At 41.2% G+C, this 16,172-nt stretch overlaps 1 protein-coding gene across 1 annotated transcript in view; it reads right to left on the reverse strand.

Moving 5' to 3' along the window:
• The window catches only part of LOC139478175 (glycine dehydrogenase (decarboxylating), mitochondrial-like), a 71,547-nt gene extending 58,516 nt beyond the window's left edge, over positions 1-13,031 (reverse strand). The window contains exon 1 of the mRNA XM_071260527.1: positions 12,720-13,031. Within this exon, the coding sequence (XP_071116628.1) occupies positions 12,720-12,938 (219 nt within the window). The 5' untranslated portion in view covers positions 12,939-13,031. The remainder of the gene's footprint in view (positions 1-12,719) is intronic.
• Positions 13,032-16,172: the final 3,141 nt, after the last annotated feature.

Below are 16,172 nucleotides of genomic sequence, written 5' to 3' on the forward strand. Positions count from 1 at the left end.
AGAGAAGGGGTTTGACTCTCTTACCAAGCAGACCTCTCTCCCACAGCCCACAGTGTGTACCGACTCTCTGTGGCACCCTCAGTTATTTCTAAGTATATTGTAAATTGTTAATTGTTCTTGTAAATAAAATTGTGATTAGTCTCCTGTGACTCTGGCTCTTTGCTGACTAATTCCCCAAGAAAACCAGCACGTCATTTGGAAGGTATTGTTCACCTAGAACAGTTCCATGATAGAACACGCACTCATCCACTGCACACACTACCTAACACATCGAACCGCATTACAAACCACCCTCAATCTAAACAAGGCTCTCACTCTAGAAGCAATACTAAACCCACAAAATAAACTAGAAAACTTCAAGGTCTTAGGCGTATTCTTAATAAAAACGGAACTAATAAAACGCATCTAAAACCATAATAACCTACCAAATCAAAATCACAAAAACAAACAATCATCCACCATACCCAGCTCCCTTAGTTCTCCTCCCCAACCCCATCGGCATCTATTCCAAATCTCAAAATTCCCAAATTCTATATAAGCAACCCCTAAAGCCCCCTCTTGGGTTGCACAGTCCACCCTCGCCCCTTTCGGAAACACATTAAATGGCCTGACCGGGCCCGTGTGCGAAATACGCATCAGTCGGAAAGAGCACGTTAAATCTCCAAAGTAAGTAAGTAAGTAAGTAATCCCTCATTCAGAAAATGGCACTCCCCAGGGCAGCATCCTAAGCCCAACACTCTTCAATATTATGATTAACGATCTATTCGAGGGACTATCCCCCAAAGTAAACACATCAAAATTCGCGGATGATGGAGCCCTCTGGATCCGCACTAAAAGCATTAAAATGGCCCAAAACTTACTACAAAAATCTCTAAATAAAATACAAAAATGGGCTGACAAATGGGGCTTCTCCCTAAACTCAGAAAAAACCACAGGAATAGTATTTAAACACAAAAATATGCAACCCGCCACCCTAAACCTCCAACTAAACAACAAACCAATCAAATTCCAAAAACAAACCAAATTCTTAGGATTAATCTTCGATGAACATCTCACCTGGGATGCTCACATTAAAAACCTTGTAACCAGATGCAGCAAAGACCTAAACACGTTAAGATGCCTAACCGGCTCCAACTGGGGGGCCTCTAAAAACACCCTCCTCTCACTCTATATATCACTAATTAGGTCCAAACTAGACTATGGCAGTGCCATTTACGACACCTTAAACAACTCTCTCATTAAAAAACTAGACTCAATCCAGTATCAGGCCCTAAAACTAATCACACGAACTCAACATGGCACCTCTTCCACCTCACTCCAGGCCTTAACAGGAGAAATGCCACTTAAACTACGTAGGGAACAACTTACCCTAAACTTCTGGGCCGCGTCCCAATCAAACCCACTAATCGAAAACTTAATAAAACAAAATATTAGCCCTAGAAACCAAGCCCTAGCCCGGAAACATCCACTACTTACTCCAATTTCCCAAAGAATAACCAATTACCTAAACGAACACAAAATAAATAATCTTAAACAAAACAATAAATCATCCAATATCTTCACTCCAAAACTTAAAATACCAAAAATAGACACAACACTAGCCGATACACTAAATAAACAGACCGATCCTAACATCGCTAAAACCACCACACTAGCATACATACATGAAAACTGGCCAAATTGGTGTCACATATACACAGACGGATCCTCAGATCCGATCTCAAAACACACAGGTTTCGGAGTCCACATCGCACAACCAACCAAAGACACACAATCTTACCGACTCCCAAACAACCAATCCATATTCACGGCCGAACTAATGGGCATGGCCTCAGCACTACACAATCAGCAATCTAAAAAACACCAAAAAATCCTCATCCTAACCGACTCCCTCAGTGGACTACAAGCCCTCAAAAATAAAAACACTAAAAACCGCCCCAAACTAATAAATCAAATACTCAACAGCTCAAACAACTTAACTAAGGTAGGTAAACAAATAGAGTTCATTTGGATCCCCGCCCACGTAGGAATCTTTGGAAATGAAAAGGCAGATAAAGCAGCAAAATTATCCCTTAAACTCCCAGAAATAAGCTTAAACTTACCCAGCTCAAAATCAGAAATCAAAAGTGTCACTAAACAAAAAATTAACAAAAAATGGCAAAATATATACCAAAACTCAAATAGCCAAATCAGGAAAGTACTCAAAAAAACCCTAAATAAACCCAAAATACTACACCCATCCAAAAAAATCGACAGAATAATTACCAAACTACAAACAGGCCACACCAAACTAAATAATCACCGTAAAATAGCTAAACTACACACAACAGGAAACTGCCCACATTGCAAACAAGAAACACCAGAACACGTACTCATTCACTGCACACACTACCAAACACACCGAACAACACTACAGACCACCCTAAATCTTAAAACCGGACTTACACTAGAATCAATCCTAAATCCACAAAATAAATTAGAAAAATTCAAAGCCTTAGGCATATACCTAATAAAAACAGGACTAATTAGTCGCATTTAAACCCCAAATAAAATATTAAAACCAAAACTACCTTATTTGATTTTTTTTTATCCAGGACCAATCTTTTGTTCATGAAAACTGCAGTTGCATAATTTAAACATGCTGAGTGTTGGACTATATATAGTCACCTCTTAATTATTGTTGTCTATTTAAAGAAGTATGATTGGTTTGTTGTTTAACGCTGCACTCATCAATATGTTACAGATGTATGATGTCAGTCTGTAATCGAGTCTGGACCAGACAATCCAGTGATTGATATCACGAGCATTGATCCAGGCAATTAGGATAGATGACATGCATCTGTCATAGCGACTGATTTACGACATCCATTGTCTGAAGAACATTTGATTGCAAAGGCTCATTACCCTGGAGCCATGACATCTATATGCCTTGAAACACTTAATTGCTGTTATTTATTAGATGCTAATCCTATTTGTTAATCCCCATTTTTGTGTACATCGACCGTCTGCCATCCTGAACAGGATGTGCAAGTATGTCACTGATGATTTACTGTTTACATTTATATTTATTACTTACTAAATGCCAGGTGACCTTGGCTATACAAGCCTTGGTCCAGAGAGATTGAGAGAGGAGAGAAGGGGTTTGACTCTCTTACCAAGCAGACCTCTCTCCCACAGCCGGGAGTGTTGTACCGACTCTCTGAGGCACCCTTAGTTATTTTCTAAGTATATTGTAAATTGTTAATTGTTCTTGTAAATAAAATTGTAATTAGTCTCCTGTGACTCTGGCTCTTTGCTGACTAATTCCCCAAGAAAACCAGCACGTCATTTGGAAGGTATTGTTCACCCAGAACAGTTCCATGATAATTTGGTGGAGCTATCGGGTATGACAGACTTCTTATCCTGTCCTTTCCTGTACCTCTTTGCAGCATGGCATATGGTTCACAAAACTGTAGGAAGTGACAGTCTCTTATTAAAAGGATATACTACCTTCCTGGGGGCCAATCACCAAGAACGAAGAAATGGCCTTTAACAAGATTGAAGAAAGAACAAGAACCTCTCCAATCAAGAACAAGTTCTCCGATCCCAAACCTTCCCTGCTCGAATATCCTCGCAACATTGCTAAGACTTCCCCTTCAAGATGTCGTTCCTGCACATGACCTAAGAAAAGAAGTATACACGCCTATCCCACAGAGACCCGACCACAGCCATCTTCATGCAGACCTTGCACAATACAGAAACCGCCTCACGGGCACCTACAAGATGGACACTGTGTACAAGATTTCTCATTGGGACTTACTAATTTGTGTTTACTTATATGGACTCAATCAAGGATATATATTGTGTGACTGTTGAATAGTGCAACCAGGTATGTTTAATCAAAGCCAGTATATTAATGCCAAAATGTGTCTTTCCAAAATTTAGTTTTGTATGTGTGCAATATACTCCAAATTACATCTTTAGTCAAGCTAGATCTTTGAAGTTATTGTGTAGGGAATCTTTGAAATGTCTCCAGGCCACGCCAGACATATAGTTGCAGCTAGGGCCCTGACAAACCTAAGCTGTAGGGTTATCGAGTCACACCTCTAAGCTCGACTCGTAATTTCAAAAATCTAAATGACAAAATTTGTCATTTGTTACAAGTAATTAATGTGCACAGTTTGGTACAAAATTGAATGTATTGTCTAGGACTTTGAATTCAGATTAGGGATATTCTTGCGTGAGCCACCCCTACACATATGTTTATTGTATGTCAGTATTAAGTAATTAACAGCACAGCAGTATTCAGCATTTCAGAATTTTGATGTCGGTATTAAGGGTTTTTTCTTGGGCATCGCACCCACAATATCTGGGCAAGCTCCGTCAAAGACACGGTAAGAGCACCCATTGTGCTTAAAAGGGCAATAGTACCCACAAGTACCGTTTGAGTCACGCGGTAAAGCTAGACTCCTGGTTTCAAATTTCTTTATGCGAAATATTTGCTGAGATGTTTAATTTGTACTTTTTATGACATTAATCATTATCATTATTCGGTACTGAGTCGCACCGCCAAGCCAGACTCCAGAATTCAAAGAACCTTCAGTGATATATTTATTGAATCTGTGCAAAGCAGTAATTAACGTGTAGTGAAATTGCACATTACAAAGATCACTTGGTTAGTTTTCAAACTGGCACTAATTCAAATTGGCTAGATGATCACTTTCATACCGTCATTGCATAGATATATTTCTTACATAAGGAATTCATATAACTGATTTTGATCACATTTGCATGGTTGTTTTCCTTGGTGAAAAAGTTCACACATATCAATTTGGACTCATGTAAGCTTGGGGTCCAAGCTTCACGTAACGGAGGGAAGTTGTCATAGCGACTGATTTACGACATCCATTGTCTGAAGAACATTTGATTGCAAAGGCTCATTACCCTGGAGCCATGACATCTATATGCCTTGAAACACTTAATTGCTGTTATTTATTAGATGCTAATCCTATTTGTTAATCCCCATTTTTGTGTACATCGACCGTCTGCCATCCTGAACAGTATGTGCAAGTATGTCACTGATGATTTACTGTTTACATTTATATTTATTACTTACTAAATGTCAGGTGACCTTGGCTATACAAGCCTTGGTCCAGAGAGATTGAGAGAGGAGAGAAGGGGTTTGACTCTCTTACCAAGCAGACTTCTCTCCCACAGCCCGGAGTGTTGTACCGACTCTCTGAGGCACCCTTAGTTATTTTCTAAATATATTGTAAATTGTTAATTGTTCTTGTAAATAAAATTGTAATTAGTCTCCTGTGACTCTGGCTCTTTGCTGACTAATTCCCCAAGAAAACCAGCACGTCATTTGGAAGGTATTGTTCACCCAGAACAGTTCCATGATACATCAACCAAATCAGCGAGCCTGACCACCCGATCCCATTATTCGCCTCTTACAACAAGCATAGTCTTCTTTTACAGCAAGCATGGGTTGCTAAAGACCTATTCTACCCGGGATCTTCACTGGTCTAAACAAGTATGGCCAAGTGTTACGTTCATTATGTAGATCATAGACAAAAGAGTATATTTTAGACCCAACCTGTAAAAACAATTTCCACATATATTTCTCAGGTTGTACTGTTTTTTGACATACATACATTTTTCACTAGTCTTCATAATCTACATCAATGTCTGACTCTAGTAAGATGAGGGGGATAGGGAAGGGGGCGGAAGATGGTCCAGTTATTTAGGCACCACAGTTCAGAGGACGGAAACATATGATCGTGGGTTTGAATCTCATATTCACCCACATTATGTTCTGGGTACGTCAGCATCATTCTCGAGCTGGTGGCTTTCACTCAAGCGGAAGATGTTTGAGACCTGCATCACATTGGGCTTTCCTCTCCTCATATCAAGCTGACATGCTAGGATCCAACTGACATACTGCTAAAAGCCATGTTCCACCAAACTGACTCACTTGCTATTAACATAAAGGAGGGTGGCAACCAAGGCTGGGATGAGTCCTAATTTACTACACAGATACCCAACCCCCTATTACCCGACCCTACCCGGGTACCCACTGTAGGTCTCAAGAGATACAAAATGTCCAATTTGGAATTTTGTTTTACCACAGCACTTGCAAAATGTATTCAGATACATGTTTTAAACGGTCTGGTCATGCATACACTGAAGTTGACTTAGGTTATATCTTTATTCAACCATATGAAAAGTCTGAAGGAATGGATGCATAGTCAGAAGGAAATGCGAACATTAGTCACTTGCAGTGTAACCTTAGAGTTCTAGATAATTTTTGTCATTAAACTATATATCACATGACTAACCACAGGTCCGGGTAGTCCTGTGGGTACCCGGGTCCTACTCAGTACCCACCCGACCCAGGAAACCCGAGTTACCCGTCCCAGCCCTAGTGGCAACCCCCTTTTAATATGCCGGATGCTAAGCCCCGGTTAGTGGTATGCCAATAATACAATGTTGAAATATATTTTTCGTCTTTTTTTCTTGCAAAGTGTTACAAATCAATAAAATATTGAGCCCTAAGCTTATGAGAATGGGTGGTCAAGCATTCTACACTCTAAATCTATGTCGAACACTGGACAATCCACACAGTCTGTGAATTTTCTATTGCTGAACTCCTGTGCTCTGTTATAGAACCGGGGCGGTCGGGTAGCCTAGTGGTTAAAGCGTCCGCTTGTCACGCCGATGACCCAGATTTGATTCCCGACATGGGTACAATGTGTGAAGCCCATTTCTGGTGTCCCCCGCTGTGATATTGCTGGAATATTGCTAAAAGCGGCGTAAAACCATACTCACTCACTGTTATCGAACCTGTGTGTTACTTCCTGCAGAGAAGTCCATGCACACTAGCAAAGATCTTGTGCTAAAAATTCATAGACAAATTTAAATGTGAACATATATTTGTGTTTTAACAAACATATTTTTGAGAAGTGTGGCTGATAGATTGCCAATTCAAACAATATGTGAATCAATAACAAGAGTGACATGTTGTGTTGGATAAATAATAAATAACTCATAAACCATGCATATACTTTGTTTTAATAATAACTCATATATAACCTGACTAAACCATGTAAACATAACAAGAAACATTATTGAAATGCAGTTCATTGGTAATACATGGAAAGAACACGCCTGCATATGGGATATTTACATGAATCAGACCACTGAAATTCTATTGGCTAACTTTTATTTACGTATGCTACTGAACATATACGGTCTGTTTGCTGAACACATGCATTCTCCCCCAGTACATTTTGTTCCGCTGTGTTCTATAATGAATATAAAATTATAAGCAGCACACTAATGTTACAGGCAGGAACAGTGGTGTTCTGTTTTCCCAATTAGCATTCAAAGCTGATAAAACCACATGATCAAGCACAGAGTACTGCCTCACAAGAAATGCATAGCAGGCGACATTTTCCTCGCCATTTGAACAGTCATCTCTGTCATTGTCACATATGCATTATTTACAATTGTGAGATGACATCCCAAATCTCTATTTGCACTTGTAACTATTTGAAAGTTTCTGAAATGACGAATATATTTCATGTTCTGTATGAGTGTGGACTGCTGTTCAGATATGAACCTGCGAACAGGGCTGCAACAAATCTGAGAAGATCTTAATTTGCGATGTCACGACAAAGCGATGACAAAGCATAAAAATCGGCAGAGAGTAGTGTAAGTAGCACTAAACCTTCACTGGCGCATTTGTGTCTTTTTTTATGCGAAACTCATGCTGTTTTGCTGTTTCTATTACAGGCTGCATTGCAGATTTTTGGTATCATAGAAATTATTGACCACCGTACACGGCTACCCCAAAGAGGAAAGAAACAAAGTTTTGAAGATCATTATTGTAGGTACTTGTGCACATGTCATGCATAATTTAAGAAACTGGCCAATCCATGGATTACGAAAACGTTTTGCATAATCTGCGAGAATGGGTGACAAGAGCTTGCGCTGAGTGTCATCCGATGTGTGTTTGGGCAATAAACTAATATGAGTAATTCCTTGGAGTGTGCAAGCAAAGCTTATAGGTATTAGATAGTGATATATTAGTGCATGTTGTCGATTAAAGAAGTGCACACTGATTCTGTCACATCGGTATGATCAGCCCCAAATTTGAGAGTTCTGGTTGCAGACAGGTCGACAGCAAATGTGACTGTACCTGTCAGTGCTCAACCAGTGATGAACATCTGGAAACCTGTGTTCCAGCATCTTCCTGAGGCAAGAGAGTTAGTTAACTGACTGTAAAAGTCCAGTTTCCACCCTTGCTGAACTAGGCTGGAATTCCTGGGCTCGGTCGTAGCGCCACCGGTGTCCCTTCTGTGCCTCTCCTATGGACCAATCAGATTCAACCTACTGTATCACTTGCATTTGCTTCAATCAATATGGCGGCACCCAGTCAAGACGATCTGATCGACAATCAAGATCTATGTTGTGATGAAACAGCCCTTACATCGCAAAGTGCATCAAATCATGTGAGCACCTTGATTAAAAACTTGAAAAGATTTGGAAAATATCTGTTGACAACGAGTTGGCGGTGCACATGCTGTGCAAATCTTGCAATCGACTGAACTCTGCATGACAGATTACGAACCGGATTTCGATTTCAACTCCATAATACCAGCGTAGTTCGGCAAGGGTGGAAACTGGACTTTCATAGTCAGTTAACTCTCTTGCCTCTGGAACATGGTGATCCAGTGACTGCAATTGTCAAACATGTTTACATATTCTAAATCAGTTTGTAGAACATTACTTTTCTCGATGGAGAATATCAGTATTCAGAACATTTGCAAGACACACATTTCAGGACACGTTCTAAAAGTCTTACTTCCATGTGCTCTGTGTAGTGTTCAGAAGTAGAACACTTGGGAATAGAGTGAATGTGAAAATTTCCTATTTCCCTGTACCAGCTGGCTGTGTACACTCAAGGAACACTAGGGCTATTAAATTGGATGCCAATACAAAATACCAAAGTGGTACACCGGATGCCTAGAGGGTGGCGGATGGCAGGCACCCTCATAAAGGATCTCTCTGGCATATTGCTAAGGGTAAGTTTGATACTTGCCAGCACTGGGATATAGTGTATATGTCTTTGGTGTATCCAACAAACGTTTTGTTTGTTTGTTTCTTACTCTCAGATATATTCCAGCCATATGATGGCGGTCTGTAAATAATCGAATTTGGAACAGACAATGCAGTGATTAACATCATGAGCTTCAATCTATGCAATTGGGATACCATGACATGCTTCAACTGTCGGGCATGTGAACACTGCACGAGTTGGATAAGGCTGGCTCTGGACAGAAGGAGCTTTTTAATGGTGATGAAGATTGGTGACCTGCTGGGCTATGATCAAAGGGCCCAAACTTTGAAGCCTTCGACATGTTCATCATGTAATGGCTTGCAAAGACAGTGTCAGACCTTCAACAACATTGTTCCATGATGGCTCTAATAGAGCAACTACTGTGTAGAGCCATTTTAGAGGCATCTGCCCGGATCTCACGAGGTTTGTTAGCTCTCGGTGGCTCAAGGTTGGTAATCATATAGGCCTGAAGGATGATGGCGTGTAACCATAATGATATGGTGTTGTGGCTGACTTTATTCATGGAGGCCTGGGAGATGGGAAGAAACAGGTGTTTCAGGGCACCACGCAGAGTCTTGGAGCGACGGATATAACACCTTGTCCTCTTCATCTCCCGCTCCCACAATCGATGATAAAGGTGGGATAGAGAAGGAGCGGTCGAGCTGTCTTGTTAGTTGTTTCTTGGCAATGAAATCCCAGCACAACCCGAGGTGAACAACTCCTTGCATACCCGCACTGAATAACCTTTATCACCTAGAGCTCTCTTAAGATGAGCCAGGCATACACATGAAACCTGCTTGGCATTTGGTGTGGTAACCTGCTGTGTGTAGTAAGTTTGGCCATCCCGGTAGAGCTAGCGGATCACTTCCTGCAAGACTTCTGAGGTCGACGACCCCTCCTCTCGTCGGATACAAAGGCATGATCAAAATCAGAGCGTAGCTCTTGGTTGCCCTGATCTTCTGCATCACCCTTGGAAGAAGTACTGGTGGCAGAAAAGTGTACTCTCTCAGTCCCTCCAAAGTGTCAACCGCCTAAGTCAAGGGGTCTGGGATTGGAGAGACATAAGTGTGCCACTAACGAAGTGTGAGGGGTTGCTGGAGAGCAGGAGACAGATGGGGCAGTATCTTGATCCATCTGTCCCGTGCTACTGTGAGGAGATCTAGGTCCATCTAGAATAGGCCTCCTATGAACTGGAGACGATAAGAAGAAATGAGTTCTGACTTTGTCTCGTTTTCCATCCATTCCAGCTGATGTAGCAGGTGCCTGGTGAAATCACTGTGTAGGATCAGTCGCAGAGTCCGGATGGTTTTGCAGACAGTCGTCTATGTATGACTCGAACCAGATGTCCCTCAGGTGAAGATAGGCAGATACTGGCTTGGTGAGACAGGTAAATAACCACGGGGCCCACTGGCCAGGTAGTGCTTGTTGAAGGTGACGAGATAGTGGATCATTCAGAATTGGTCAAAGTCCTTCTTTGGGACAAGGAATATTGGCAAATAGAAGCCTGTTGTTACTGCTGGAACGTGCACAATCTCAATGGCTCTTTTCTGAAGCAGAATTTCTAAGTTTGCCACCAGAAGTGGATGATGCTTCTTGGGGTAGAGCCATCTTTGAGGTGTCAGATTGAGGCGGAATCTGTAGCAGAGCATGTTGACGATGAATGTTTTTTTTAAAGGTGATTCAAATATGCCAACAGCTACTCAGCCATGAACCTACAGGGCTGTCAAAGACTGGGGATGGGTGATCTCTTCACAGACGAGTAATAAAGTGGTTTTACACCATAGCCAGAAATATTCCAACCACAACACAGCAACTGGATCATAATCAAGTATGGCAGGGCTTGATTTAACCTGCACAAGGTGCAGGTTGATATGAAAAGTTATTTGCACCAGACTAAACCAGGTTGACCTTGTTCCCATCAATTTATCAAAGTTGAAACACAGATGGCCTAAACTGGTTTAATTAAGTAAAATCTCAGATCTCTGATGATTGTGTCAAGGATCATGAATTACACATAACACAGGGATTAGTGATATCGCATAGTGAATATAGCTTAGCGATATTGAGTATGTTCAAAGAGAGATAAAGTCTGGACAAGCATAAAGGGTTAGTCAGAAACAAATTTGAATTTATTTTTTTTACATGCATTCGGTGCATGTAGACATAAATATTTGGTTGCATTATTCATTTATAGGTTGACTGGTGTATGTTTTAAATAGCTAAATTGAGTCATGTAAGAAACAAACAAACTCTATGAGGGCACTGGACCTGATCCAATTTAGCAACCCCTTAAAGCCAGATGGCGAGCAATGATCCATGTCTTTAGCATTGTTTAGGCGACCAGACAATACAGTGATAGACATCATGAGGATCGATCTACACAATTGGGATACGATGATGTGCATCAACGAAGTCAGCACTTTGTACAAAATATTTCGGCTCCACCCAGGGCTGCATTAGGTACATAAACTACTCCGACCCACAAAGATATGGGTTAGAATCGGTCTTCAGCAACCCATTCTTGTCGTAAGGGTGACTAACAGGATCAGTGGTCAGGCTCGCTGACTTGTATCCCATGTATTGATGCCAATGATATTAACCACTGGATTGTTTAGTCCAGACTAGATTATTAACAGACCACCGTCATATAGCTAGAATATTGCTGAGAGTGGTGTTACAAAAAAATAAAATAAACTACTCCGCTTTTGATGGGGATATTTGTATCTTTCCATGATACACAAAACAGATTCTCATATGTCAAGTGTATAGTTAACTAGAATGACATAGCTAATTCTCCCTATAAAAAGTTGGACAGTATATTACCTCTGATCGCATATATATTCTACATGTTGATGCAGAGAAGAGGTTGGTAAGATTTCCGCCCATAACCCCCCCCCCCCCCCCACCCTCCAAAAAAATAAAAATTAAAAAGATTATATATAATAAAAAGGTTAAGCGAGAATGAATAAGTTTTGGAGCGGGAATACGGGCGGAAGTCTTTCCGTGAGGTTACAGGCGTAATATATTGCTAACAGTAAAACAAACAGTCTACACTCCATTCTGGTAGAGACGAAAATGTTAACAAGTTATAGTCACTGGTGCATGAAAGCTTTACGTCACCAAACAAAAAAAGTTCCTGTGTCATCATTCAGTGCTCTACGCCTGAGGTTGATCAGCTGAAAAGCTTGTTTCAATAATTCGGTCAGCTCAAGTGGTTCTCGCTTAAATTACACAACGCCAAGCATAACAGGGTAACTCCGCGCCTGTCCGGCAGTGTGGTAAACACTACTCGTTGCAGCATTAGGCACAACCAGAGCTCTGAAAAACCGGTGGAAACTGGTTATTGCGTCTTATCACTATGTATGACATTGCTGTAAGTCTGCTCATCGATGCGAACATTGTCATACACAGGGTGGGGGCGGCATTTGATACCACGCTTAGACAGGGTGGGGGCGGCATTTGATACCACGCTTATACCTGGACGATAACAAAAAAATATATCATGATTTTATGACGCGTTGTTTAGTTTTCTACACCAACGCATTGATCACTGGTGATAATGTTTGCATAACACAACTGTTCAATCGTATGTATTTAAAAATATATAAACACTTACTTGTACACCCACGGCATCCAACATTGCTTCCTTTTCCGCCTCGACGGGTCCAATGTGGCGTTCAGCAAAAGTGTCATGTTTTGGAAAAAGTTTATCAAAATGTGTTGTATCTGATGAGTAGCTTTTTTGAATTGCGAGAATCACGCTTCTGTTATTATTGCTTGCTTGTTGTCGTGTCAAACTGGAGATGGCACTCACAACACGACCCGCTCGATACATCGTGCCAGAATCTACAGCTGAAAGAAATCGTTTCGCTGGCTGAGTAAACTTGATACTAGCTTTGACTGAAGGTTGGAGGTGTACGCGACAATCACGCTTGTAAGCAAATGGCCTTGACAGAGCACACGCGAATGTTTTGTTCCGAATTCCAGCCAATCAACACCCTCGATAGAGCTCTGCCCCTTTTGGTAATCCAAGGATGGTCTTACCGTCCATATTCGGAAAGTGTTGAATATTCATAAGGTGAGAACCGACAGGGGTGCATATTTTATAGAACATTTCCGACTCTTGTTTTTCACAAAAGGACACATTAGCACAATTTAGAGCTTTTGTAACAATACTACACGCATGTTTTTTGTGTGTTCAGTTGTATTAGAAGTTCAAATTTATATCTTGGAAGCTGACAGTAGCATGTCGGCTACAGGTATGTATTGAACACCCCTTGCGAGGTTTCAACACCACGTGCTATTGTTTACAAGTCGAACCATTCAGTATCTGCTGAGAGTGTCGCATCATCTACAGGAAAAAAGAATTGCGACATTTCCGAACGACAGGATATACACAGATTATTTTACTTCAAATAAAAACTGAGTTTGTTTATCAACAGTTTCTTTCCACATCCATTTGGACAATCACGTGATAACCACGATTCCAGCACACTGCTTACCGACTCGGAATGAGTGACAGACCTGTTATAATAGGCGAGGTGAGGTGAAATTGGGTTTGACGTCGCGTCCAAAATTATTGCTCTTAGATAGCGACGTGCATGCACGTGTGTGTGTGTGGCTGCGTGTACTAGTCCGGACTGATGCCGATTTATAGTGCAAGCCCACTGAGATACAATGCCGCAGTTTAACATGAATATCCCACTCAGACACAGTATACTGACTCCGAGCCGACCAGTCCTTGTTTTAGCCACTTAATGCCGAGCGCCAGACAGGGTAACAAAAAAATTAAGCACCATCTTTTAACGTCTTTTGGTATGACGCGGCCGGGGATCGGACCCCGGAGCTTCCGCTCTCCGGGCAGACGCTCTACCTCTAGACCACAGAGGCGGTTGTTAAAATAGAGTGGTGAGCCGGTGCGCCGGATTATTGTGACTAACGCAATGCGTGATTCATAATTAGGAGCAATAATACATAATTTCCATAATAGCATAATTATCTGGCAACAAGTATGAAGCAAAACGCAAGTATAATTAGAACATATATGCGCATGATGTTTCAAATAATGCTTTAAGCACCCTCAAATACACAGGTAAGATAGCTCTTCATTGATAACACACGTATGTTTCCTGTTGATAGCGAGAATAATGAGTGAAACGTCAAATGTTTTTTGAATGGTGTGTGGGTCTGAAAATGTCAAGGAAACACTGAAAAAAGGAACAAAAAGTGTTGCCGGAAAAGTTAGAAAAAATGCTTTTATGGTATCATTTAATGAATACGAATCATAGGGGAAATGATAATAGCATATATCAAAATAACGCAAATCTACCTAATCTAGCCTATCCAAACTGATGCTGTGAATAGCCTAAAGAGGTACTTTTACAAGTAAAATGGTGATAAAATAAGAAAATACTCGTGTGTTGTCATGCATGTATGAAACAGCCTATAGCCTGAAGTAATGACCTGACACCCGTCCCGAGGTGAAGACCTCACACCGGCCCGGGCATCTTCACAAAAAATGATGGCATGGTGGAAGAGTTAAAAGCTATGAAACCGGAAGGTTTTTTATGTTTAATCTACAAATGATTTCTTCGTCTTACTCAGCTGGTGACGTATCTGAATCAGTACTATCACCCAAAGGTATGATAACTGGTGCAACAAGGCTGATATATATATATACGTGGTTGGTGGCACTGACGTTCTATTTCAAGAACATGATCTTCAGTCTTTTGCAATACCTCTGGTGTGACTCTAGCCAAGGCTGTGTTGATAAACCCTTTGCCATGTGTGGGATTCAATGCTCTGTTATGTCTTGCCACGAACCCTTTGGATTACAGTTAGCCCAGGTAAGTTCAATAGAGGGGATTCACAATGGCTGACTGGCGTACATAATACAACGTGACCGTATTGTGCCGCCAGGACGTCTGTCTTGTAATTTACTGGTTTCTTATTCAGAACTTACGTTTCCAGTGAGTGATTGAGTGAGTTGGGTTTAACGCCGCTTTTTACAGTATTCCAGTTATATCGCGGCGTGTCAGCCTAATGTGGGAGGAAAGCCCGATGGGACGCAGGTCTTAGACGTTTACCACTTCGGTGAAACCCACGAGCACGGGTATGGTGCTGACAAACCTAGAAACATAATCGGGGCGAACCGGGATTCGAACCCACAATCATAGGTTTCTGGCGTGCCCAAGGGACGCAACTCTGCACAGCGAATCGCGGCGCCTTAGACGACTGGGCCAACCGTGCCCCCACTTACGTTTCCAGATGGTCTGAAGTCGACATAGCAAGATGTCATAAGTTCCTGCATGGTCGCTTTCCAATTACTCATGGTTGGGGCGACAGTTCCTAGTTCCCGAGCGTTATCCATGACAAGGACACTAGGGTTGTTGAGATCGGGCAGCGGCTGGTGTTCCAACCAGTCTATAAGGTGGAAACTGGACTTTTATGGTCAGTAAACTCACTTGCCTCGGGAACATGCATACTGAAGGAATAAATAAGTTAGTCATAAGTCACTTGACGACATACAAATGATGAGAAACAACGAATCTAATTTACGGCTTTGTTTTATCTGACCTGTTCAATTCACGTGTGTACTTCATAACTGCAGACCACTTTAGTGTTTAGGTTGATAAACATGTACAATTCCATGCAGTCTGTCATAAAGACCCTGAAACATATATCCAAATACAGCCCTTTCAAGTCTATATTTGGCAATTCTCGATCACTGCAGTTTCGTATGAAAATGAGTCTCTGGACTCCTTTGTATTATACTTTTTATAACTATAATCTAACAACTGCTTTTGCCTTAAAATGTGTCCAATGTGTCCATTTTAGAGACTATATTAGTCTAATGTCGATGTACCCCGGCGTTGAAGAATACTCGATTCGGACTGGAGAATAATAGATAATAAATCACAATAAACCATTACATTTATGGCAGTTTTATATCGCGTGGATATGAAGGAAGCTGTATTTTTTTAAACATATACTTTTTTATGATATCTCTGCCTAGTTTTTTTCAGCAGCGTTTTTACTCTCACATATTTAGGGAAAACACCCTGGACGT

Source organism: Haliotis cracherodii, unplaced genomic scaffold (genome assembly GCF_022045235.1).
Source record: "Haliotis cracherodii isolate W230 unplaced genomic scaffold, xgHalCrac1.p SCAF_4, whole genome shotgun sequence".
In the NCBI taxonomy this organism is placed as follows: Eukaryota; Metazoa; Mollusca; class Gastropoda; order Lepetellida; family Haliotidae; genus Haliotis; species Haliotis cracherodii.